This window comes from Paralichthys olivaceus, chromosome 14, assembly GCF_024713975.1.
Source record: "Paralichthys olivaceus isolate ysfri-2021 chromosome 14, ASM2471397v2, whole genome shotgun sequence".
In the NCBI taxonomy this organism is placed as follows: domain Eukaryota; kingdom Metazoa; phylum Chordata; class Actinopteri; order Pleuronectiformes; family Paralichthyidae; genus Paralichthys; species Paralichthys olivaceus.
In genome coordinates this window covers 18,356,507-18,382,541 of record NC_091106.1, presented here as the reverse complement: position 1 = coordinate 18,382,541, position 26,035 = coordinate 18,356,507, and the positions used below count along the sequence as shown (strand labels likewise).

At 41.6% G+C, this 26,035-nt stretch overlaps 2 protein-coding genes across 7 annotated transcripts in view; one reads left to right on the top strand and one right to left on the bottom strand.

The window, feature by feature from the left end:
* The first annotated feature begins 27 nt into the window (after positions 1-27).
* Positions 28-967, top strand: sf3b5 (splicing factor 3b, subunit 5). Its single transcript, XM_020087157.2, has 2 exons — positions 28-166; positions 366-967. Exon 2 carries the CDS (start codon positions 395-397, stop codon positions 653-655), a length of 261 nt encoding a protein of 86 aa, XP_019942716.1. The 5' UTR covers positions 28-166; positions 366-394; the 3' UTR covers positions 656-967.
* A 6,309-nt stretch (positions 968-7,276) lies between these two features.
* The window catches only part of phactr2 (phosphatase and actin regulator 2), a 31,164-nt gene continuing 12,405 nt past the window's right edge, over positions 7,277-26,035 (bottom strand). For 3 of the 6 annotated variants that reach the window (XM_069538199.1, XM_020096560.2, XM_020096553.2), the window contains exons 2-13: positions 20,679-20,864; positions 19,029-19,103; positions 18,705-18,845; positions 16,849-17,094; positions 15,323-15,791; positions 14,998-15,176; positions 14,471-14,627; positions 14,084-14,139; positions 13,109-13,170; positions 12,620-12,757; positions 11,655-11,731; positions 7,277-10,357 (exon numbers count right to left, since the gene is read on the bottom strand). In XM_069538199.1, the coding sequence (XP_069394300.1) occupies positions 10,342-10,357; positions 11,655-11,731; positions 12,620-12,757; positions 13,109-13,170; positions 14,084-14,139; positions 14,471-14,627; positions 14,998-15,176; positions 15,323-15,791; positions 16,849-17,094; positions 18,705-18,845; positions 19,029-19,103; positions 20,679-20,864 (1,802 nt within the window). In that variant the 3' untranslated portion in view covers positions 7,277-10,341. The remainder of the gene's footprint in view (positions 10,358-11,654; positions 11,732-12,619; positions 12,758-13,108; positions 13,171-14,083; positions 14,140-14,470; positions 14,628-14,997; positions 15,177-15,322; positions 15,792-16,848; positions 17,095-18,704; positions 18,846-19,028; positions 19,104-20,678; positions 20,865-26,035) is intronic. The other 3 variants (XM_069538197.1, XM_069538198.1, XM_020096567.2) reach the window with 1 other exon arrangement.

Genomic DNA, 26,035 nt, shown 5'->3' with positions numbered 1-26,035 from the left:
TGAATTAGAGGGGGAACAAAAAGCCACAGCCATTTTCCCCCACCGGTTTACTTAACAGAGGGACCACACCGGAAGTCACATCTCCTCTGTTACAGGCTAACCGCGGTCGGATCGATTAGTTGTTAAAAACTTCTGCTGTCTCTCCTCTTCTCTACTTTATTATCGAGTACGTATGTTTTATATCAGAAAGTCGTATGATCCCTAAATAATATTATATTTAGCGAAAGGCGTCGATTCAGGGAGACTTTTGTTGGATTAGCAGCAGTTAGCTCGCCTCACGTTTACAGTTAGCATGCTAACTTAGCCTAGTTCTTCTCCTCCATTGATTGATTGGTTTTCTCTCTCTCTCTCTCTCCTCCATCCAGAGAGTCTGTTATTCCCGACCTGAGCGAGAATGACGGACCGATACAACATCCACAGTCAGCTGGAGCATCTCCAGTCCAAGTACATCGGCACCGGACACGCCGACACCAGCAAGTGGGAATGGCTGGTGAACCAGCACCGAGACTCCTACTGCTCCTACATGGGACATTTCGACCTGCTCAACTACTTCTCCGTGGCTGAGAACGAGAGCAAAGCGCGTGTTCGCTTCAACCTGATGGAGAAGATGCTGCAGCCATGTGGGCCTCCAGCAGACAAGCCAGACGACGCGTAGATCACAGTGCACCACGTCGTGTCTTTTGTAGGGGAGGTTTTCTGCAGGGTTTTGTTTATTTTTCTTGGACATTCAGTTTTTAATGTGATTCTCAAACGTCTGACAGGACGCTCGGGCTCAGATCTGTGTTGTTTCTTGCCTTGTGCAACTCTGCATCCTTCAGGGAAGTTGAAACAAAGAGAGTTTCAAGCCTCAGACATTCACCAGAGAACTCCTTGTTAAACATGTGTACACAGTCCTGTGTTTGTATTAACTAACAGAGGTGTGTTCTTCATAGAAACATCTGTTTTAATTAAAATCAGTCTTTCTCTCTGTCGGCCTGTTCACGTCGTTATTTACATGATATGTGATGGTTCGTTGATCAGATTGGTATCAGAGGGCTTTCATGGCTCGTTGAATTTCCAGCATGTGCAAAATTAGAAACTGGCGTACTTCAGATTAAAAAAAACAAAATAAATGTAGTAAAACTATGTGCGGCTGTCTACATGTGCTTACTTCCTTCTTACAGCTCTTAAAGTTGAAAACTATTCTGTCTGTGTTGCACAACTTACGGGTTATATTGTTTTGCTGCATTAACAGAAGGCAACAGACCGTGTAGTCTGCTTCACTGTCACACAACAGAGCTGTGTTCACACATTTGAACCCCCCTCTCTGTTAATTAAATGAGCTTATGTAAAGCCTGCTTGTTCTCATTATAAAAAGTCTTGGTGCTGGAACAGTAATTAACCTTATGTGTGTCTCAAACTGGGCGTGTTGGGTTTAAGGGAATTTGACCTGGGAAATATTTGAGAAGTGTCCAAGAAGGGATTGTAAGCAGTGTTCAGTCAGGTTGTGAAGGCGTCAGCATACGATTCACATATTTATGATTGTTAAATCCTCTATTTACCTCTCGTCTCTAGTGAGGAACCATCTGCATGTTCAGTGCCATTAACATGATGAATAAAGGAGATTCTGTGATATGCATGGACAGTAGAAATCGGTTTGTTGCTGTTATTTGTGCTTCATTCTGAGTGTGACAAGATACAGAACTAAAAATTAACACAAATCTTTAAATGAATATTAAAAAAAACAAATAGGGTAAAAGAAAAACTGATAATCACCATAAATTTAGATACAGTAACTGATACAGCAAATATGTGCTGTGCATAATGAATATATGTGTTAAAAACTCAACCATTCAACTGAACCTAAAACAAATGTTCAGATGTTATAGTTAATATAAAAATACAAATGTTTCTAATGGAAATAAAACCTGCAAACCAGAGCTATGATAGTTCTATAATATCTTTCAGCTGCATATATACACACAATGTAAACACTGCAAAGCTATATATTTAATTGGTGGATATGTTTGCCCTCACAGATTCATGGACCTGTTGTCCACCTACACAGTCTCTCACACATGCACTACATTCACACAGACACACACTTGCACGTACCCAATCATCCACCCACACATTTTAGTGCACAGATCAGCTCAGTGAATTATTGCACTGCCGTGTGTTTAAGGTGTGAAGTCTCTTCTGCAGTTGACATTATGTCTGATTACATGTTCATGCTAGGTTGAGCTAAAACAGCCTTTACATTTTGATATGTTAAAAGCAAATTATAGCAGTTAGATGTCAAAGTGTTCAAATTAATTCCTCAAGCAGCTGAACTGGTTTGACAACTGCTGTGAAACCTCAAATTGAACGAATTCTTCCTGTATTGGATTTCAATCAGGAGCTTCTGTTTATTACATAACAGGTCATGAAAATAAATGTTTCTATGACGCAAACTGCCTCCGGCTGGTTTCAGGATGTCATGGAGTGTTTGAGGCTGCAGTGCAGAGAGGGCTCGTGTTTGGATTGAAGTGGGCAGCAGCCTCAGTGAGAAGTGTCACTGGAAAAGAGCAGCAGGCGCTGTGGTTTGATTTGCTGACTTCAGGTGATTTACCAAAGCATACTGCCGGACACACGCACACACACACACACACACACACACATTTGGTGGGAGAGGACGCTGTGCATGAGTCATTGTTGGATTGAGAGACAAGTCAGTGGGTGCCAAGGAAGTTCTTGTGTTGTGCATCAAGTCTGTGTGTGTGTGTGTGTGTGTGTGTGTCTGTGTGTGTGTGTGTGTGTGTTTGCTGGAGGGTTTCTTAGTAGGGTAACTCCTTGCCATCTGTCCTCACTGTGAGAGTCGTTGAGATGGAGCAGCCAAGTCAGGCGAGAAAACAACATGAGGGATATCGATGTGTCTCCACACGCACACACACACACACACACACACACAGTACATATAAACTGCTTGACTTGTTCTCCCAGAGACACAGGCACATAAATAGAAATCTGCTGCTCAGTCTCCAGCTTCATCAGTGGGGACGTGCTGACTCTTTTTTAATGGTAATAAGACGTTTTGTAGCGGTCCTCTTTGATTCCTTGATTATAGGCTCTCAAGAACACATATAATGTTCTCTTAGGAAGTGAAGTACTCAGAAAACCCTCTGCTGCAGAAGACAGAATTTGTTCTTCTTTTACAGTGATTTCTCCAAGGATGGGGAAAAAAGGAACTGATTGTGTTAAGTAAATAGACAATCACCAGCAATTGAGATAAAATAAAAAAAAGATTGAACATGCTGATGAGTACGGTGGGAGAGAATGTTAACTTGTGAAACACGTCTTCACTGTACTGTACTGGTATGTCTGTGTTTGGTGGTTTCGAACAGCGTGAAAACAGTGTAAGAGAAACATCCTGCTGGTCATTTGCTCTGGAGTCCATCACAGTGACTATAAATGCTGAGACCTTCCTGCCTGCCTGCCAACACACACACACACACACACAGGCTTGAATATTTTATACATTAAGGTTCAGTGTGTAAGATTCAGATGAAAGGGATCTATTGGCAACTCTAAGTGGTTCATGAGAGAAACAGTGTAAAAAGAAACAGAAGCCCTGAGATGACTGTATTCACACTTTGGTAACAAGGTGTGAGGAGGTTTGACTGAGACTCCACCCTGACACAAGATACTGGAACTAATGTGTGGTGTGAGAATTTTCTCTTATCATTTATTTATTTCATTTTCATACTGAAATCGAGTCTGAAATAAAGTTAGATAAAATAAAACAAAAGGGCCGTTAATAACCATCTTGAACTTTTTTCCTCGCTTCATTTCACAGTTTCTTTCATTTCCAGAGCCCTTTGAGCTGAAACCTACAGAGAAATAAGGTTCAACTCCATTTGAATCGGTTCAACTATTAAAGTCTCTTCTAAAGACGAGCTTCCATCACATTGGTGCTGAGGTCAGTAAGCGGAGACCTGCTCGAACATCTGACAGCCCAACACCCACAGAGTCACTCTATAGCTCATCATCACCTCCCCCCTGTGATGACCCTGCAGCGTCTATCCATCAGCAATCATCCTGTTCCTTCTCATGACCATTAGAAAGCTGTGTTAAAACAGGAAACTGCACCGGCATCTCTGTTTTTGCATTTTTTAACTATTTGGCCTTTTCTGCGTTGATACTAATCGTCCACGTCTGCTCCCTCCTCTGATCACACACAGATCTCAGCCAAACGGTGAGGAGGTCCCAGAAGCACATTCACCCTCGTCAGATTTGGCCGCTCCTGCAATCCAATTATCTTTGCCCTTCTATGCCACCCACCTGTTTTATCCATCTCGCCGTGGCAGCTCTTCTTTTCCATTTTTTCCACTCCACTGAACGCTTCCCTCTCATTTTCGTTTTGCTGCTCGCACCCCCCTCCTGCAAAACCTCATCACTTCCTCTGTTTCTCTGTTCACTTTCTGCTCCCTTGTTCATTCTCCATCTCTAACTGTTCACATGGGCCAAGCAGGGGTTGTGGAAACATGCACGATAAAAACACACAGGTGATGACTTTAAGAAATCCTGAGGAATAATATAATATATGGCTCCGGAAGATGAAAACCCATGAATCACAAATTGTGACTGTTTCAGAAGCAGCTTCTTGCACTAGTCATTTCTCACCAAACACAAGAAAATTACACATTTCAGAATATTCCTCCTTTGTTTTATTGAATCTTTTATTACCAATCATTTCTCACTCAAGAGAGCGAGTAATTACAGAAGTGGAGTGAAACGTGTGATGGGGGCAGAGAAAAACTGTCAAATAATCACACTTATTGTAACCTCGGAGGATATCGACCGATGATTAATGTCCAGCCCTATTTTCCAAATGGAGTCGAGGACCTGCATTACAGCCGAGCCCTCCAGGCGCGGTGCCAGCAACAAGACTGCATTCCCACCCTGCCTGGGAAACGTCATTAACAAGGAGAGTGATCGAGAGAATGTGTGTGAGTGTGTGTGTGTGTGTGTATATGCTTTACAGCTGTAAAACTTTTTAGACTGGTTGTTTAACGGAACTGTCCAACATGCCCAATGTCAGCTGGGATGGCTCCAGCTCCAGGTCCCCCAGCCCTCACAGGATCATGGATTTTATTCTAGATTTATGGTTTGGGTTAAGAGGTCAGCTTGGAAAATTATGGCTGTGGTGACGTGTAACATAAAGGTGAGAATTTAGGGAGGAAGAGTGTGTGTTCACAAGAAAAGTGTGTGTGTACTTGTTTTTGTTGCCTCTTTAGGACCTTTCCAGCATAAATGCTGATCTAATGAGGACTAAAGCTGGGTCCTAACAAGATTACATCAGGCTGTGGTTGAGGTTAGTGGTAAGATGTGACTTGTGTTTGGGTTAAGTTAGGGTTAGGTATGAATTGGTTATGGTTGTGGTTATGCTTTGGTTTGGCTGTCCACAATGAATGGAATTCAATGCAAAGTCCTATTAAGGAAACCTCTGTGTGTTTGTGTGATCTTGGTCCTGGTCTTGCTCATGTTGTGAGGACCTAAATCTATTTCTTCAGGTTAAGGTTTAAGTTTAAAGGTGAGAGTTTAGGGTTAGGTTAAAGTTAAGGTGAGGATTTAGGTGAAGGTCAAAGTTAAGATTAAGTTAAGAGTTAGGGTTAGATATGCAGTAACGATATGATTAAGGTTTGAGTCAGTCAATGTAGTCATTGTAATGTCCTGCAGACACAACCGTGTGTGTGTGTGTGTGTGTGTGTGTGTGTGTGTGTGCAGGAGGTTTATGATCACTGAGGTCCAGGAGGTCATCATTCAGATACCCCCACCAGATGATACAGATTGCCATCCTCCTCTGCTCTATTATCAATAAAGGGCTGCAAACTTGACATGTGGGCGTACATCAAAAGCAAATCAGAAACTTTAATTCACAGCCCGCGGTCACGCTGCATCGCGTCTGAGCCGTCAGACCCATTTCCAAAGCTTATTTCCTACCGGCGCCATCCTCTGCATCCTCCTTCCAACTCTCCTTGACCCTCGCCTCCTTTAAGCCTTTTTCGTTCTCATTTCCTTGTCGTGTTCTTCCGACCAAACTCCATTACGCCCACATCCTCTCTAAAAGCTGCAGACTAGAGTAGAAAGGGCTGAAATTTGATACTTTAATGGTCAATGACAAAGAAACCTCCCATAGGAACATAAATACACAGTTGTTCAAAGCTTCAGATGTTTGCAACCCAGGCATTAGTTAAAAAGACATGCACTCAGCGACCACAAACAAACAGCCTTCACTGAGGTCACATTTATCCGGAATAAAGATAAGAACTGGAGCTGGAAAGATGCAGTTTTAATGGCACAGATGATGATGATGATGATGAGGTTCATCTCTCAGTCCTGTGTGTGCTCATCACGAACTCCAAATGAGATTGATGTTTGGGAAATAGAGTGACTGGAATTGATCTGCATTTGCAAATTCAACTGTTTTAGTCAGTTAAAAATGTTTTAGAATTTTATCTCAAAAATTAAAGATTACCATTAATCTTTCAAATTATGAAGAATTCTAATTCTAAACTTATTTTTCTCTATACGAAAAAAACACTTTATTGCTTGGATACAGAGATCAACAGAAAGAATTACCACATGTGGCTGCAGAGGGCGCAGTAAATGTTAAGATACATAGTGTTGCTTTAAGTTTACAGTTGTTGCTTTTGTCACATTAATTGTACGTTGGGGCTACAATGGGGTTCGTATTCGTTGGCATCAGTAATGTATTGTTGTTATATTTCCCCATGGGGCGGGCGTGTCGCGGCAATCCAACAGACTCTCGATGAGACGATTCCCTCAAATCCACAGACATGCTGACCTAACTGTGTCGCTAAATGAAAGTTCAGAGAATGGCTGAGGTCATCAGGATTCATCCCCTGTGCGCCGTGAATCTCTGTTGTCATGGCAACCTGGCATCCAATAGTAAAGAATTGGCATAATTCAGACGGATCAATTGTGACCCTCGAAAGATTCAGTTCAAGGAATAAGGGAACATCATGTTGAGTACACTTGACAGTTTTTTTTTAATCAGGGCACGTGGAAGGTCATTTTTTCTAATATGCTGGAGTGATCTATGAAAAGTCCCTTCTTTGACATAAAACATTATCTGAAGTCTCCACAAACAGAAAGGATGTAGTCATTTGTAGCCTCAGTGTTAAAGAGCAAACACCATTTGTGCACATTTTCCCCCATGATCAAATGTTCTGCAGATCTAGTACAGCCTCTTCATCCCAGAGAGCCCTAATAAAAAAAATGATGACAAAACTGATGCTTTTCCATGATTCTTTATATACAAAAACAATATACACAGTTTGCACGTAGCGAGGTTGGGGATATATGACATCATATGAGTTCAAAGATGAATATTTACTGTCTAACATACAGTAAAGGTGTTTATAGTCTGTGTGAAATATCCAGTCCTGGGTCTTTGCTGCTTTTACGCCTCTTGCTGCCTTTTGAGTTGGAAAAAGAGAAACCGATTCCCGGAGAAACATGTTACCTAACTGTGACTTTTACAGGATAGAGAAATATTACAAAAGTCTTTCAATCAGCAACAACAACAGCAGCAGCAGAAATCTGGTAATGGCTCCTGTCTGAAATCTGGGTTTTGATTTGAAGGTTGAAGGACGCTTGACGACAGCAGGCGTTCACACGTGTAAACATTTCCATCAAGGGGTGGAAGTCTCAACGATTGCAAAGTAGCAGTAGCGTCACTGTTGCCATAGAAAGACAAATTTATTGATGCGATAATAATCCAGGAAAGCACTCGGCTCGATGTAATTATAAAGTCGCATATGTTTTAATAGAGAAAACACAAATCTGTTGCGTGGACTTAGATAAATAATAGATTTCTGAAGCTTCTTATTAGGTACCACTTATTAATATTATTATTATTATCAACTCAATTTAACATGTATAGGCAGTATACACAAAATGATTTGTAATGTAGTTGTAAACAGAAAGTTTATAAATATATTTTGAAACAGTTATAATTTCTCTTATGAATATTGCTTTAAATGACTAATTACATCAGATGAATGTAATGGTTGTCAGGTTTTCATAAATGTGTCTATGCTTCATATAAGGAGTTTAAGTTACTAAAACACTGATAAACTGATAAACACTTAAACTGTATGTAAAATGTATTTATATCTGTTTACAACTACATAACCATTAACTCATTGACTGTATAATGTCTATAGTGCTGAATACAGAACACTGGGTTAAAACAAAGTGATACCAGATGTTCTTTATCTCATTTAACTTTAACACACCTGGATTATTTTCTACACCACAACCAATGATGAAACTTGATCACGTTTGAATCATAGACTGTAAATAAATATGGATGACATGACTTGAAGCCCACCTCCTCCATGTCAGTGGATGGGACATAGAACAAACCAAAAAGTCAAAGTACACCTCGAATCATTATTTTCTGAAAGATGGTCTCTGTCGTGTTCTTACCACACAGGACCTCGATATCATGGCTCCGTCCCCAAATCCCTAAACTGCACAGACTCTAGTGCAACTGGGAGGAAGTGGAGACGCGTCATTCATTTTTATTTACATCTGTATGCTGTTTGTTTCTTTTTTCTAGTTTATGCACGGTAACATACGCTCACCTGAGCAAATACTGAGTCACTATCCATTCTGCTGAACAGAAGATGAAATAATGGGATTTATCACAACCTGCGGAATGTTTCATCCATAGTTTGCTTGGGAAACCAGTCGGTTTGATGAAGACATTAAAATACTAGAAACAGCACCTGTGTTTGCGCTGCACGGCACCGTTCACTATCTGAGACGATAAAAAAAAAAGAAATAAGACGACTAAAATCAGAGCTTAAAACATTCACATCGAAGTTGCATTGTATCATATTGGTAGTAAAGTTGATTTAAATGTATGCACATGCTCCATATACATTCTATACAAAATAATCAATATACAAGAACATAAACATTGACATGAATGAATACTGTTGGTATCTTTTCCATCACCGTGCATCATTTCATGTTGCAGCCTCCGCGCGTTCGAGAGCAGACAGAACAACTCGCTCCTCTTCGGTTACTGTTCGTAAGAATGACGAGCGTCGCGGAGGCTGGAGGAATATTGTTTGAACGCGACTCGCTCCGTCTGTAAATCACTCAAACACTTGACCTTTCTAGTCAAAATACGCACGGAAACGAAAAATGAGTGTGTTTGTTGAATTTCAGAAGACGGGGATGAGTAAGCATCATGTTTTGTTGTTTTTCTTTTCTTCTGCCAGCGTCTTTTGTGAGTCCTTCAATATTTCTGACAGCTGAAGTTATAGGTTTGGGTTCTCAGCCAAATACAAATCATCATTTACTACACTCGTCACATTTGACATTTGGCGGTGAAACCCTCCCTGCCTCGATATTCACAAATCCTTCATATGAAGCACACACGACAAATTCAACCCAGTAGGAGACTGATGTGCAATCAAAATCCGGCTTTCTATTTGGCACCAAATCACTCTGAGCAGGCCTTAAATATGAGACACCGAAGTCAAAGCACGAACAGTAGATCCCCTACAAGTTCAACGACTCAACACAGGATGAACGATGGTACACAATCATCACGTATCACCAGGGATGGTGCTGGGTGATTAGAAGCGGCTCTACTCCGAGTGATTTCCATTGCACTACGCTGTGAGAGTGTCAGGAACCCACAGCTCCCTCAGCCTCAGCGGTTACACTCTGAGTTCTTCTTCATCTACAAACTCTGCGCATCCTCACAGGCTACAACTCTTATGACATAATGCCCTCTAGTGGCAATGTTACACTTTGAATATGTCTAAAACGAAATGAACTGCAGTATTTCAGACTCGGCTGTGAGAGGCACATGGGAGCAGAGCGACATCGGCACACAACCGTCCAATCACTCGCACCTCCTGTTCAAACAGGATGTCCATATATGGCCGTTTGGCAGTTTATGACAAGGCAATCCACAGCGTGTACGCAAACTCTGCAGTACACTTGAGCCACATTCATTGTTACGAGGGCAATTTTTCCTCTGGGGAACCTTGAAAGGCCTGAAGTGAATGAAAAAAATAATTACATCCCAGGAGGCTCTGGTCAAATACAATAAATAAATGGTTCTACGCGCCGCTGTTCCAACTATAGATATGTGTTGTGTGTTTCACCAGAGCCTTAAGACACACCTGTAGCTGTCACTGTGGACACAAATACATCAGGGGCAAGTAAAGTGGACTGAGCTGTGTGCTGAGGGTCCGCAGGGCCGCGAGGCTGCTGGGAGCCGTGGCCCCCAGAGAGGTCGTGGTGCTGACGTCCGTCCGGCAGCAGGCGACTTTACGGCCGATGGAATCTGAAAACACAGGTTTCATTCATGAATTAAAAATAAAATAGAATTAGATCGAATTTTATAGCATTTAAGGGTTTTCAGGATTAAAAAATATCAAACATTTGTTGGTTCCAGCTCAAAGCTTGAATGCTTCTAACTTCTGCTTCATCATGAGAGTGACATGAACATATCTTTTTGGTTTTGGAATATTAACTTAAAAAGAAAACAACATTTACCATCACGTTGGGCTGATTTTATGATGAACATTCACTAAATGTAAGATATTTATTCTTTTCACCAATCAGCCTGACCTCCACCCTCCCTGTCATCCACCTCAGAACCTATGGTCCTCAGATCGCAGGTCAACTCTCCATCCCTCAGACTAACCTGAGAACCTATGATGACAGGGCCTCCAGTGCAAGGACGGTGATAAATAAAGTTGAATTCATTTACCACCTTTCACAGAGGAAGTCACAAAGTGCCCCACAAATGTAAAGTTGTTCAAATTAAACAATAAAAGAATCAGACAAAGCATTTGCACAGATAAAAATGTGGGAAACTGGGCAAAGGCCAGGAACTGTCTCCTGCTAGAGATCCACAACGTCCCATCTGTGGACACTCTGGTTATATTGTCAGTTATTACTCACAACAATAGTCAGATCCATTTTGAGTAAGTGGCTTTAGAGATTGAATCCTGGCGGAGTCGTGTTTGTGGCAAAGATTTATAACTGATTGAAATGTTACAGCGACAGATAAGGCCGATAAATGTAAGTTAATCATTATGGAATGTTAAACAGTGCTTGGATTCTACTTGTTATTATTCTAGTGGATTTATGAGACGGATGCATGAGAAAAAAAAAGGGGCAGAACAACACAAAGTTGATTTGCACAAACCAAAAAGAAATATGACGCTCTGAACGAGGAATAATTCATAGTTTTTAAATGTTCTTCTTGTGCTGGGCAGTTTTATAAAAATATTTGGATTTAAAGGTGTATTAGTATTTAACACTGGACATATCCTCTCTGCTCCGTTCAACACGTCAATACAAAACCATGTCATGCAGATCTAATGACACATGAGAGATTGAACCTGAACTTTATTGCAGATCAATGTCTGAGGCTAATAAACTGCAACCGACCTGTGTGTATATCATGACTTTAATGTGGTTAGTGGAAATGGCTTTGGGGGACTGGAATAATATAAATATTGATCAATGTGTGCTAATAACAAGCATAAATTACAGTGATAAATTACTAATGAAGAGCGAGTTATCGTCGGAGTCTCGGCTAAATGGTGGAGGCCATCGACCGCTCTGAGTACCTGGTGAACTGTTTGCTGTCTTCATGAACCTCCATCTCACGGCTCTTAAACTCATTCAGCTCCTTCCGAATAGCAGCCTGAGGGGGCAGAACACACACACACAATTGCCAATTGTTAAAATACATCACAGTTATATTGATTTCTTGTTTTCAATAATAATAACAATGGATAGGATTGTTGCGTTCTGAAACCAAACATCTGAAAAATCCAGCCTTGCATTTCACTTGTCAGAGAGATCCTTCTTTTTAAAAAAGGTATCATGAAATCCTGTCCCTCTCCTCACACAGCATGTATCCTGCTCTCTTGCATTTGTACTGGGTGCACATTCGACATGCTGTGCAGTTCAAGACATAAACAGCAGAGGGCAGACCTGACACAGAAACTGCCTCTTTCTCCTTTGAGGAAATTGATAAGGATCAGTCATTACTCACCTGGTACATACGTGCACTTATATTCTCACTGTAGGAACATGCTTCTTCATATAAGCACAGACTTCATGCACAGAAACATGATCTAAAGTATGTTGCGTATTCTGGGCCAGTTTGGTTTGGGTCAAACTGTTCATTTCCAGAAAAGAGAAATATTCATTCTACAGCAGATGATGTTATAGGAAACATTTCCAGTTTTCAACATGACAAATTCTTTGTGCGCAAAAGGAACAAAAAGGGTTTTTCTGAGCTTGAGGAACTCGTCTAGTAATGATTTCAACACCGTGCAATGAACGTTAACTCTGACTCTGAGTCAGGTCTCTACATCAGAGCCCAGTTTCACTGATGCTCTTGTGGCTGAATTGGAGCAAATCCCTGCAGCAGTTGAAAAACCTCTGCGGATGAGAGGAGGTTGTTATAGCATCTATCATTTCTGGCCTTGTAGTTCACTTTGACTTCTGTCACCTGCTTGCATTTTAAAATAGAATATGCATCAAGGACTATAGGAGCAGGTCGATAAGTTGTTAACTGTTGTACCTTGTCAGCAGGAGTAAGCCGTGTCCAGGGTTTGTCCGCCCGCCGGTCGTAATCCTTGGCGTCTGTTACCTCCACATACTCATTAAAGCAAAGGATCCTTCGAGCGACGAGCTCGGCCACTGTGGGTCTCACACTCAACTAAACACACACACGAAGAAAAGGAGGGAGAGGAGTCAGATCAAACCGTCTTCCCAGCGTTCATGTTATAATACATCTAACTTTTTTTGCACTTGTTGCCAGTGATTTAATGTTGTATCCTGTATTTATTGATTGAAACATTTCTATCTTCTATCACCAGAGCTGGAGAGGCAGAAAACCTTTTAATTCCATCTGTGTCCACTGGGTGGCTCATTTCACCCCATGCAGCATAATTTCTGCCTCCAAATGTGACTCATAAGGACAAGCAAAACTAATTTGCAGCTAAATATAGACTGACTCTGTCTCTGTGCTCTTATAAATGTGTGTGTGTGTCGTTGGTGTTTACTGTACCTTTCTGGAGAGCCTCCTTTTAATCTCTTGCTTAGCTTCTTGCTCCTCCACCTCATTCTTTTCTGCAGGCAGAGAACGAGCAGAGTCATTTTCACACCTAACGTCTCTGCAACAAGCTTCTCCTTATATTTATAACAGGGGGAAGTGATCGGCTGTTTTAAAGTAGCGTTCATTTAATCAAAACCAAAGGGAGAAATTATGATGATTATTTTCTAGAGGCTGAATGAATCATGTGAGTTGAATCTGTAACACAGACGCTTGTTGTGTCCTCATGTGTATCGTATATTTATATGTGAGTAAACTAATAGTGCAACACACTTTTAAACTCCTTGACTTCTTTCCCATCAGAGATTGAAATACAAGCCGCCTGGGATTCACGGTGCAGAACCATGAAAACTGCGAAGAGAACTTGTTTTTCTCTCTGTGCTTCTTCGTAGATGAAGAGATCTTCATACTGAACACTGACAGACTGGAGTTATGAAACGCTGAGGTTGATTGGGTTTTTTTCTCTGTGAACAAGCATCTCCAGAAAAACCAAAACTTAACATTAGATCAGGGTAAAAGCAACAGTGCGTGGACATATTTTTGTTCAGGCATAATATACTGTACGTTACACACAATCTTAAAGGTTTTAAAAGATGTACGAGTCACAAAGTCCCTGACAACACAGATCCCAACGTGATCTGCAATTTTCTTTTCTCCAACAAGAGTCTTTATGGAGGTCGATCACACGTTATTCTCAGTCTTAAACATATAAAGTATACAAGTATACTGTAGCTACAAATGGTTGGAAGTGTGGATGTTGTTCCGTTTTAATCGAGTTATTTCGCCTTAAAAATACTTTAATGCCCTGTGTTGTATCCACTGGATAGAAACTGGGGATCATGGGTCTGAAAGCAGCTTATATGACTATTTAAGCTTCTAATCATAAATATCACATCTCCCCTCAGGAGATAGTGTATTTTAGAAACTTACGCTTGAGGATGTTTCTCTGCTCCAGCTCCTCTGTGGTGGGTCTTTGGCTCAGGCGTCTGAAAAGAGAAAACCATGTTCTCATACGAGGAACAGATGAATTAAACAATACACTGAGTTTAATAGAAAAATAAAAAGAGTATTCGGAGCAACAATTTCTTTTGTTGTGAACTATAGTTGTTTCCCAGCAGCTTCTCTGTCTCAGCTGGAAGAATTTTACACAGATTTTTACAGTGCATTATTTGTACGGGTACATCGCCCACAACTACAAAGAAAAACAATCCAAATGCGATCTCACATCTCGGCCAAGTCTCTGATGAATATTCACACCCAACTACATTTTCACAGCGTGCTGAGTGTGTGTGAGAGTGAGTGTGTGTGTGTGTGTACCTGACTAGTTTGCTGCCTATCTGCTGGCGGAGCTCGTGTCTCTCCGTCTCAGAGCTCCGTGGCAGAATGTTCTTCTCCTCCAGCTCTCTCTTGCTGGGTCGGTTCCTGAGCTTGATGTTCAGCGTGTCTCGCCGGCGGATCTTGCTCGCCAGAGAACCTGGAACAGAGATGCAACACGGAGAAGCTGCTTTAGGCTTCTGAGGGCCTCGACAACACCTGAACAGAAATCAGCTGCAGAAAATAATCAAGCATCAATGAAGCAAACGAGACCTCTCAAAGTCTAAAAAATAAAAAACATCAAATCGAGCTGTAGCTGAACGCTGAGATTAACGGTTGTCTCATGGTTGTTGATGAGCTAATACATGAATCAACCTTGAAACATGGTCGCATGTCTCTACAGATGTTCACTATCCATCGTCCTTTCAGTTGCTGATGAGTTAGAAAGCAGTGAGATTAAAACATGACTTATAAACCTGGATCAAAGCAATACAACATTATTGATAACACACTGAGCGACGATGCCTCACTGTTTGTGTACTCGTCCTCCTCCTCGTCTTCTTCCTCCTCATCCCGGTACAGGATTGGACCATCAGAGTCGGAGTCACTAGCTTGGCTGTCTCTCGGCCTATCAGGGATCACCGTCACTTCGGCCTGATCTGTTTTCACACTCAGGCCCTGTGGCTTCTCAGCTTGGCCCTCAGCTGACCTGCAGGAGACGCAGGATATATCAGAGAGAAACTTAATACAATTACAGATTTATTGTCAATCAGAGCAACTGTACAGATATATATTCTATATGTAGGAATGACATGCAGAGAACTAAGAGCTTGCATGTCCTAACTATGTTTTCACCTGGAACTGTTCTCCACAGCAGAATCTGTTTCTCCTTTCCTCTTCTCTTCCTCTCCTCCTGTTCTCTCCCGTTTCTCCCCCTGAGGGCTGGTCTCTGTCTCCGTGAAGGAAGTCTCCTCTGTATCAGTGTTGACATGAGGAGGATGGACTGCAGATTCAGGAGCCATACCTTTGTGATTGTCCTCGTCTGCAGACTGAGAGGCAGATCCCTCCGTCTCACTGCCTGAGGCTTTAGATGAGACCTGCTTTGTGTCTGAGGAAGGGGACGAGGACTTTGACCCCCCAGGCTGACTGGGAGTCTCTACGGTGGCCTTTTGAGGTATGGGGGTGCATGATTTCTGGTTGGTCCTTGCATCTTTTCCCTCGGCCTGTGCTGCAGCACCCGCGTCCTTAGATGCACGAGAGCGAGGGGTGGAGGTGGAGGTGGTTTTTGCAGTGCCTCCTGTCTTCTTTGGATGGGAGGACTTAGCTGAGGAAGAAACAGGAAAAAGACGACGTGAGATAGGAAACATAGAATATTCTGTTTCCTCCAGGTGTTCCAGTTTCCTCCAGCTTCCTCCCACAGTCTGAGGAAATGCGAAAATGAAACAAAAGCCCTCAACTGTATGTAGGTGTGATTGTGTTTCTGTCCAAATAACTGCTTTGTCTTACTCTAGTATTTATCTCACAGTCCACCTTAAATCACCTTAGACATCTACATAGATTGTGAACATGTTGTTTATTGTTGTTCATGTTGTCTAATAATCTTGGTCTTGGCTCAATAGGAGAGTGTGAGTGTTTGGATGCAGGCTAATCTAAAATGCCAGAACATTTGTGAAATGTTAAAAAAAACAATATTTCCCAGCAAACAAAGGGATTTAATTTTCTCTCCAGCCAACACTCAAGAATATTCACATTGACAATTTACTATATAACTGACTAATCAGTTAATAGCTTCAGCCCTGTTATTAAGTACATATGCATTCCACCGTTTATCTTGTTTGAAGCATTAGGCACTGATCTATGAGAACACGCTGTGAGCCATAATATAACCATCTCTAATCACATCTTTGACCCCAAGACAAAAACAGATTACTAAAGGTAATACTGAGTGAAGCAGTTCTGTATAGTGTCTTTGTTTGCTGGTGGAAGGAGCCTGAGGGGAGGGAAGAACTGCAGATGTTATTCAATCAAAAAACATTTATAGCAACAGAAAAATAGAAACAACAACTGCATGAACATCACGTGCAGTATTTTGGTCTGTGGGCTACTTTACATTCACCACTTTATCGTAAACACACACAGAGGTCATAACAACAACACTGGATATCCTTTCTAATGAGGAAAAGACTTGATCCAAAGGGAGAAACAGGGAAAAACTTGTTTGTACACACATAATGGAAAACTGTGAACATAACACAGGGGTTTCCAGGTGCAGTCTTCTTCCCTTCACACACTGATACAAGCACAGTTTCCATGCAGGGGCGGCAGGCAGGGAAGAACGTCAACAGGCAAACTGGCTTCAGGCTCCGACCAGCTGAACTTACCAATCACACGACCCGTGTTGTTAGTGCCCCTCAGGTTAGCTTTAGTCTGAGTGTTGGAGCCAGTCTTGCCTGTGGTTTTAGTTGTCTTTTTAGTCCCAGGGGCCCCCTCCCTGTGACGAGTTGTGGCTGCAGTGCCGCCTGCAGGTTTGGAAGAGGCAGGCAGGGTGGCACCGTGCGTTTTTTTAGCTTGGACGTCATGAGGTCGCACCTGGTTTGCCCGGGCGAGAGGTTTAGTATCTCGCCTCTCTGAGCAGAGCAAGGGAAGCAGGAAAAGGAAGTGCGTTGTTAAGAGGTTAAAATGTCGGACGGAGTACAAAGGCCGTGTTTAAGAAAATGTGAGACCCGTGAGTATCAAGTTGTAATATAATAAAATATGACAAAGATATGTAGTAATTCAACAAGAAAAATGTCATAATATTACATAAAGTTTAATTAGAAAAAGGTCGTAATTCACAGAGAAAAAAAAAATCTAAATATTAAAGTCTGTACATTAATGAGAATAAAAGTTATAAAATCGCATGACAAAAGATTTTTTTGTGGGGGGGGGATTAAGCAATATGGAGACCCCAGAGTTTCAATTATTAATCTTACTGTTTCTTGATAAATTATGAAAACCATTATTTGAATATCCTAAAAGTACGACTTTATTCTCGTAATTCTATGTCTTTAATCATGATATTTCTGAAATAGAAAAAGGTGATTGAAAGGAAAAAGATGTAAATCTTTGCAAAAGACGAACAAATGAACGAGCAGACAGGGAGACAGAAGATCTGGTTAAAGATAAAGAATGATGCACACAGAGCGAGTGATGATGGAGAAAAGTCTCTTTCCATCAGATCAACAGATAGAATGAACCCATTAACCTTCCAAACCTCCAGTGTGATGACATGCGTGTTCTTACACTGTATTTACAGTGGTCGTTTGTTCGTCTGTTTATCGACACACGAACAAACAAATGGCACAGCGTTCAATGGTAACAGGGTGGAGATGAAAACAGCACCACACTTAAGCAGCATCAGAAGGAAGAGCAGTGGCCTGGCTCCTCTGGGAAAAGAGGGAGGGAGGCATTAGCAGATGCTGCTCTGCTCAGACTGAGAATACCTGTGATGGGAATATCTATGTGATCACATTAGGCCCGGTCAGATTCCACGGAGGATTCAATATCAGGCAGAAAAACTGCTGTCAAATGCATTCCATGACTTAGATCTAAAAAAAGCTGCAACATTTATTTGTAGTATATGAAATTGAATTTCTGAAGAGCTGTAAAAGTCTCATATTCCTGTGTAACATGTTTCACTTTGTGTTTGGAAGGTTGAAGCCATATTGATCAATCGAACAGTTTGTAGCTGCTCGGCTGTGTCAGAAATGATTTCTGGTACGTGCTCTACAACACTAACAGCAAATTATTGCAACTTGAAAGAGAAAATCTTTAGTGAGTTAAAATTCAGTGGTTTTATTCTTCAGACTCTTATTTTATCTCACATTTTATTTCCATCTTATTTTCCATAAATCTTTTGTTTTAACGTTCGTTTACGTTCCTTTTTATGTCCACATGATCAAACACGACAACTATGAATTAGATTATTACCATACAGCACATATTTCAGTAAGGGGGGGACAGGTGGTTTGAAAGAGGAGTGAAAGATGTCGTCAGAGCAGAGAAACAAACCTGAAGCAGAGATGGAGGATTCTACGACACCACTTATCTGTCCTTTCATCCCCTCCCAGACTTTAACAACAATCCATACCGGGCCTCAGATGACTGAACATCACGTCTGTCGTGACATCATCCAGGAGCACTAAAGACAACATTCACCTTGACAACAGCCCCATGGAGGTAAAAAAAACGCAGTTACCTGTTTTCTCCGCGGTGCCGGCGGGCCCAGAGGCCTTTCCCTCCTGCAGCGATTCTGGTGACTCGATGTCAACTTTGACCTCCTCCGACGTCACGCTGGATGTGGCGTGGCCGTTGAGATTTTGACTGCTGATTGGTTCCTCTAGAGGAGGAAAAAAGACACAACTGTAACTGAAATCTTTTGCATTTCAGTAATGTTTCTGAACAAGCAACATTACTACACTGCATTTCACTCGTGTTTGCAATGTGGGGCTGAGGAAGGAATATTTCACAAATGAATTGAACACATGAATGAAATAACGAGTGAGTGAATGATGACACAAACCTTGGTCGGGGATGAGAACTCCTTTCTTGATCAGCTCCTCCCTCGTTTGTCTGGTGGAGATTTTTCTCTCTAGAACTGAAGGATGAACACGGTCGTATAGTCAATGTGTGATTCAGTGGGGGGGATTCCATTTGGTTTTCCTGCATCTGATCTGTTACAGACACTAACACAGCACTCTGCCAAAGCATTGCACAACAGCTGCACTATGCTCCTCCTCTTATTGCGAAAACATAACCTCGCAGTCAACACAACAGCACCACATGGATGGGGAACTAGAGTTAATTCTGTTTCAGATGAGAAAATAATTCACTGGTTAATGAACAAAGAATAATCTGTGGCCATCAAAGTGAGGAACTAATCCTTAATTTCAAGCCAAAATGCTGATTTAAACTCTGATATGATAGTAAACTGAACATCTTTGTCATTTCGATGAAACCAGGAGTTTGAGGTCATCAACTTGGGCTCTGAGGAACAATCAAGAACCGTTTCATTCTTTTATGGGAGACATTTTCAAGATTATCAGGACACAATTGTTAGAAAGCCCTAAACACAAAGCCCACAGTGGTTTTGTTCAGTACCCAAACGCAAATAAGAATGAACAAAGGCAAAATAATGCCAAATGCTCCGAGCAATGTTAAATCCTATTAGTGTCCAGTTTGTTTTCACTTCCACAAACATGGTTTAAATAATGAGCTCAAAATCAAGATTTGAATTGCATAAGTATAAAGTTATTTCACCATCCATAGTGACCATTTAGCAAAGTCATAATCAGCAGTCAACACTGTTTTTCACACACCAGCACAGTTACATCAGCTTAAGATCAAAAAGAGAACACACTGATTCAAATCCATCCATCCTCTTGCTGTTAAAGGTTGTGTTGCAGTGGCAGCAGGGTAAGCAGGTGTTCCAGCATGCCTCTCCCCAGCAACACTTTCCTCCAGAGGTGTTCCAGAGCCAGATGTAATATACTGTATAATCCCTCCAGTGAATGTGGATGTTCCCAAGAAACCTCCAATCAATGGCAGCTGGGAGGCTTCCTAAAAAGATGCCTAAACTCCATCACCATGGCTACTGATGTGAACCAATCCATCCAGATGTCCGAGCCCACATCCAATCTCTAATGGAGAAAGCTTAATTTGATTGCTTGTATCCACGATACTTTATCTCCTTCACTTGGAGCAGCAACTAACCCCATACCCAGAGGAAACAACCTAGTAATTCAGTTGACGCTCCTACGTGATGAGAAAGGAAGAAACATTGAAAACTCTCAGGGCTCAAAGATGTGATGCACACACACACAAAAAAAAAAAATAGGAACTTGAAGCACCACTTCTCATTTGGTGAGTTCACATGTGGACAGTAGCCTGAAACTAACTACAGGGAGGTGGAGTTGTGAAACTTGCAGACAGATGAAGGCTCAGACACACCTGGCAGCCAACCTTTCACGAATAAATCAGCGAGTGTAAACTGTTCGCTCTTTTCCTTTTAAAGCTCTTCAGGGAGCAACACCGCTCCAGTTCAGATTTCTGTTCAGCACTAATCCAGTAATGTAAGCCATGATGTTGCACAGACACTCGATTGAGGAGAACAAATCAGAGGACGCTGTTCATACAGTGTCATTGAAAGAAAACCCACACGGAGATGTCCTACCTTTGGAAAGATCCTGGAACTTGTCACTGGTCTTCTTTTTCCTCCACTTCCAGGGCTTGAACAGTTTCCCTAGTGACGACAGCTTACCTCGCTGCTGCCGCGTTGCAGGGGCATTCTGGGTATTGGCGGCACTGTCCACCACCACATCGCAGCTGGCCAACGATGATGATTTCTCCAGCCCATCAACTAGAAGACACACAAGGAGAAATATACAATCAGGGTAAGAAACAGACAAAAGGATGCTTGCTGACTTAAATCGTTCTCTTTATGACAACTCAGCCCTCAGTATGAAAGCAGGAATATTTGTAACCCAGTTTCTGTACAGTAATTACAGTGTGTGTTCTCGTGTGTGTGTTGGTTGGCGAGATTCCTGTCCTTCCACAACTCCTCCTCTTCCTGTAGAAAGATTAGATGTGCTGCGATCCCTCTTGAAAACTGCAGTGAGTGAATGGTGTGTGTGCAAGTGTGTGCAAGCGTGTGTACCATACCGGAACCTTACAGAGGAAAGAGAGGAGGTGTGCGACTCACATGCAAACTGAAGAAGCTTTTTGTTTTTTCAGATACACAACACTGCTGACTCACTCCAGCTTGAGTGAACGGAGTCCAGCAGGGTTAAAACGTTTATCATGTGACCTTAAATCGCTTCATTCAAAAGCACAGGGATTATATGTATAAAATGAATGATGGCTGAATTCCATTTGGCTGTTTTGGTTTAAGGGTGCTGCACACAGAGTGCCACAGCTGACAGTGACAGCAGAAATGAACTAAGTAATAATATTTATGTCAGTTTTTTCCTCAGTGAAGAATTATGTGAGAGGATATGATTCAAAGCTTCACACAGACTGACTGGTGATCTCAGCTCAACAATACTGACAGAAACATAAGATAGGTTTGTTTTCTCAATTCTGTTTAAGAGGCTCCCATAGAAACAAAGTCAGACAAACAACATACTGCACTGCATCATATATGGAGATTTAAATACTAATGTATCTGCCATATACTGTATATAAAAATGGATGACATGACACAGCTCCCAAAAGTGGAGCCAAAGCATCTGGTTTGCCCCCTGGTGGCTGGTTGCCGTATGAGTCATGCCACCTCCATGTTGTGGATGGGACATGCGCCAATGAAAGGCAAATACATTTTCAATAAGTTCTCATCACCCTGATGTTTGTCCTAGTGTTTATTTTTCTGGTACTTCATTAAGTTTGGTTGTAATTCGATCTTTGACGCTATAAAAACGAGGTGAAAGATCTTGATCGACGACTGAGACGGACTAACAATTGGTCGAGCGAGTGAGTCCCCATGCAGGACCTCGATACCGATGTCATGTATAATTGTCGGCACGATAATTGCTCCCATCTAGATTTTGCTCATTATGACCCTGACAACACAACATGGGAATTAAGAGCACAAAGACATGGAAAAGTGCAGAGCTGAGGCCAGAACCTGCTCTCCCCCGACACCAATTTAATCCTCTCACACAAACAGACACACATCTACACAGACACACACATTCAGTTCCTGTTCCTGTGTTGATATCAAATCACAATAGGTGCATTTCAGCAGCTAATGATGGGAAGATCAGAAAAAGCGATTATCATCACCATTAGTCGGACTATTACACATCTAGTGGGAACCAAATCAGGACAATGGTCCAAATTATAACTTGTAGAGAAGAGGAAAGAGAGGAGAGGAGCAAAACAAAGATTATTGTGGACTTGAACAAAGTTTTCTTTCTTAGAGTGCCAGACAGTGAGAAGAAGCTCACTTTAAGAAAAGGGGAAGGTTTGAGACGTATGTGTGTCATGTAGAAATACAGAAAAATTGATATTTCAGTGGTCTTATATGTCACAAACATGAAGTTTCACAATACATTGACAATGAAACGTTCAGTCACTAAAATCTCCCAATTTGATGAGTCAGCAAATCACATATACAGTCACTTACCATAAGCACGCCCTGGGCTGCCTTAAGCATGGACTAAGATGTGTTCATATTAATGTGTATTTAATTAAATCTTCATTACATAAAATCACTTAGCAACATGTCTATGTAAAATTTCAGATAATTGCCATTGAAATAACTATGTTGATTTGACTTTTGAGGTCTGTTTATATAAATCAGTTCAACGGTGTAACAGTATTTAATAGAGGATGGCTTTGAACTGAGAATAAGCACGTGTTCATTCACCGAAAATGTGTTAAAGTTGGTGACAGAGGAAGTGACAGCATGGACCACCATCAGTAAACAAGCACTCTTAGTTCAAAGTTCAAAGCATAAAAAGACAAAGTTGAAGAGTTTGTCAAACTAAATTATATGTAAACCATGACTCCTCATCCATTGGGGCTGATGAGAACTACGACACGAGCGCAAGGTTGAAGTCCAGTGCTTCAGTTTCTTCCCACTGATTTTTGGAGGCTTCGACGGAAACTTTGCGTATTTGAATGTGATGACATCATGAACAACTGCTTCATGGTTCCATTGCTCCACACAGCTTTTGGTGGAACTTTAGAAAAAGCTCAACTTTTCAAGCAGCAACCCAGGACCAGCCAATCAAATCACGTTACTGTAGTTGCAGGTCCTGCCTAAACCGAGCTAATGCCCAGCAGTTAATGAACCTGGTGTTTGTTCATGCAGTTGTGGAGTTTATTTCCCATGTGTGAATTTCACCACATGTGGCAGTTTTACCACCTTTCACCCCCACATTGCCTCTCTTCTTCTTCTTACTCTTCTGCTTCCCCTGTGCATGAACATGAACGCCCCCTGTTGCTGACTGGCAGGAATAACGTGGGTCAGTTTCCCACAGAGCTCGAGCTGCAGAGTGGAGCGCACACAGGACTGATGGATATCGGGCCACGGGGAGATATTTGTCGTATTTGAGAAATGAATTTGAATAACAAACCTGAGTGAATTAAATTAAAAACCATTCACCACACACAGGAACTGCAAACATTAGAGCTTCACGGTAATTCTGCTTTCCCGACGAGACAGATTCATCTTAGAAAAGCAATAAACTTTTACCAAAATAATGCTGACTACAGCTTTTTAATTACAACAATGTGGCTTAAATCCACCCCAGTTTAACCCAGGGATGTTATTACACATAACAACTGCTGACACGACTCCATGATTGCGCACTGGATTTCATACCAACGTGTTTTTCTTGCAACTACTGACTCACACTGTCATCCTAGAAGGCTGAATCAGGATTTGGATAGCAGCTGTGGAAGTGGACGGGAAAATCAGAAACACAACTGGAGACACCGCAGAAATCTAAGGGAAACTAATACCACAGAATCTTTTTCCAATAAACTGAGAATATTGCGCTTTGACACACAGGCGATTTGTTATTTTCTCCATGTTTTCATTGTCATATATTGTCAGATACAATATTCCCGGATAAAGTGGTGGTGTATTGTGACAAAGCCAGCAAGGGTTTTTTTTTTTGCCGACGTTATGGCAGGAACATGTGTTGAGAAGAAGGGGAAAGGGAGAGGCTTCCTTCCTTCTCTGCAAGTCACCAGGGAGGGAAGAACCAGACATCACGAATGGAGGAAAAGGAACTGAGTGGGTGAGAGAGAGAGGGGGGGAAAAGAGAGAGAAGGGGAGAGGTGGAAACTGAGGTGGGGCAAAAAGAAAATATGGGAGAGAGGAGCGTAGAGAAGGAAAGAAGAAGAAAACAAGGCAACAGGAGGTGTTGGACGAGAGCGGAGGGAGGGGCGATGCAGGGCATTAGCTCCAGTTTTAACACTTGGGTCATTTCTTCCAAATCTCTGTCCAATGTGGGACAGAGAGCTACAGTACAGCCTCAACTCATGATCCTCCCAGGACCGAGCAGCTCGGATTAGGTCAATAGTGACAGACCAGAAGGAAATCAAACAGGAAACCACAGCTTTAAAGTGTTTTAACATAGAATAATCAGTCGTCAGCGCTCACCGGATATCAGCTTCATGTTATGATCTTTCTGTAAGACCCAAACAGGATTAATCCCCAGCTCCTGCTCTCAGAACTGTAGATTCAGCATTCAAAGCACAGCACATCTTCATTGTGTAACTCATTATACAGCAATGCGGAACATATACATCATTATTATAGCCACAGGTTCCTGTGCATGTTGACTTAAGTGCGCTACAAAACATTCTAGGTTTGACTGTAAATGCTGACAGAGTTATAAAAAGGTCCAGTTTTGTTTTCATCTGGCGTCCTTCATCACTTCCTCTACCTCACTGCCTTGAAGATTTCCCATCAAAATTTGGATGGATGGTAAATATTTACAGTCATGACTCACAGACAGAAAGACCAAGGACTATACGGTCCCACACTGAAAACACTGATCCCCTGATGAGGTTTCTGGTCTAAAGGGTAAATATATCAACTATCATAGCTCCAGTGTAGTTTTCTTAGGAAGAACAGTTCTCCATCAGTAAGTAGGTAAAGATCTTTGTATCCTGACTAATGCTCACTCATAAGCTCCTTGAGCTGGCGACTGTTTAGCTTTCTGCTTCTGATGAATGGTGGAAATGATGGTTGTAATAGGGTTTCAGGGAACGTGTACACAGACTCCCAATGTATTTTACAGCTGCATAGGCCTAGAGCAATATTACTTGGATCAAGACTTAGAGGACTGATTTCTTTTCTGACCATTGCTCCGTTTTCTGGGTCAACCATGGCTGGAGCTCCATCTGGGATTTTTCAGCATATTGTGCCACATATGCATGTAGTCTTCTGTGCATACAGGTTTTCATTCAATGTACTCAAAGCTCCATCGTTTGTTTTCACTTCATCCGATGTGAAGAAATCTTGTGTATGTCCAGGAGAGAATTGACTTGAGCTTGAGACGCAGCTAATGTTATTCTGGCAACAATCTCAAAGGTATGAGCATTAAATTGGGAGGTGATTCTGGAGAATTGACTAAGGGATGAAATCAAACTAAGCAAAAATCTCAGTTTAGACAGTTTGATAAGATTCATCATTCATGAGAGGCGCAAAAGGCAAGAAGAGAAAATGGAAAGCATGTTGACATCTGTAATAGGAGAAGACAACTGCTATGGAAAGGAAGGATGTACACTGAAGGGAGAGTAGATTTATATAGGTTTAGTAGATTTAGCACAGAAGAGGGGAGGACAAAACAAGCATGTTGATTATACTCCTGCAATACTGATCTAAGATAAGTAACTGCATGTTTACTTTATTGTGTTTTTGCCATTTGTATTGTTGATATCCATTCTATCATATTGTATTTTACCTTTTAAAAACGTCTGAACTCAACTAAACTAGACATTTTCTCGGTAATGAAGGTGCTGGTAGTGAGTTAAATGTAAATCCTGGGCTTTCGATGATCCTCTGTTCTCTCT

Coding starts and splice junctions, on each gene's coding strand:
- sf3b5 (XM_020087157.2), top strand. CDS start 395: ATGACGGACCGATACAACATCCACAGTCAGCTGGAGCATCTCCAGTCC.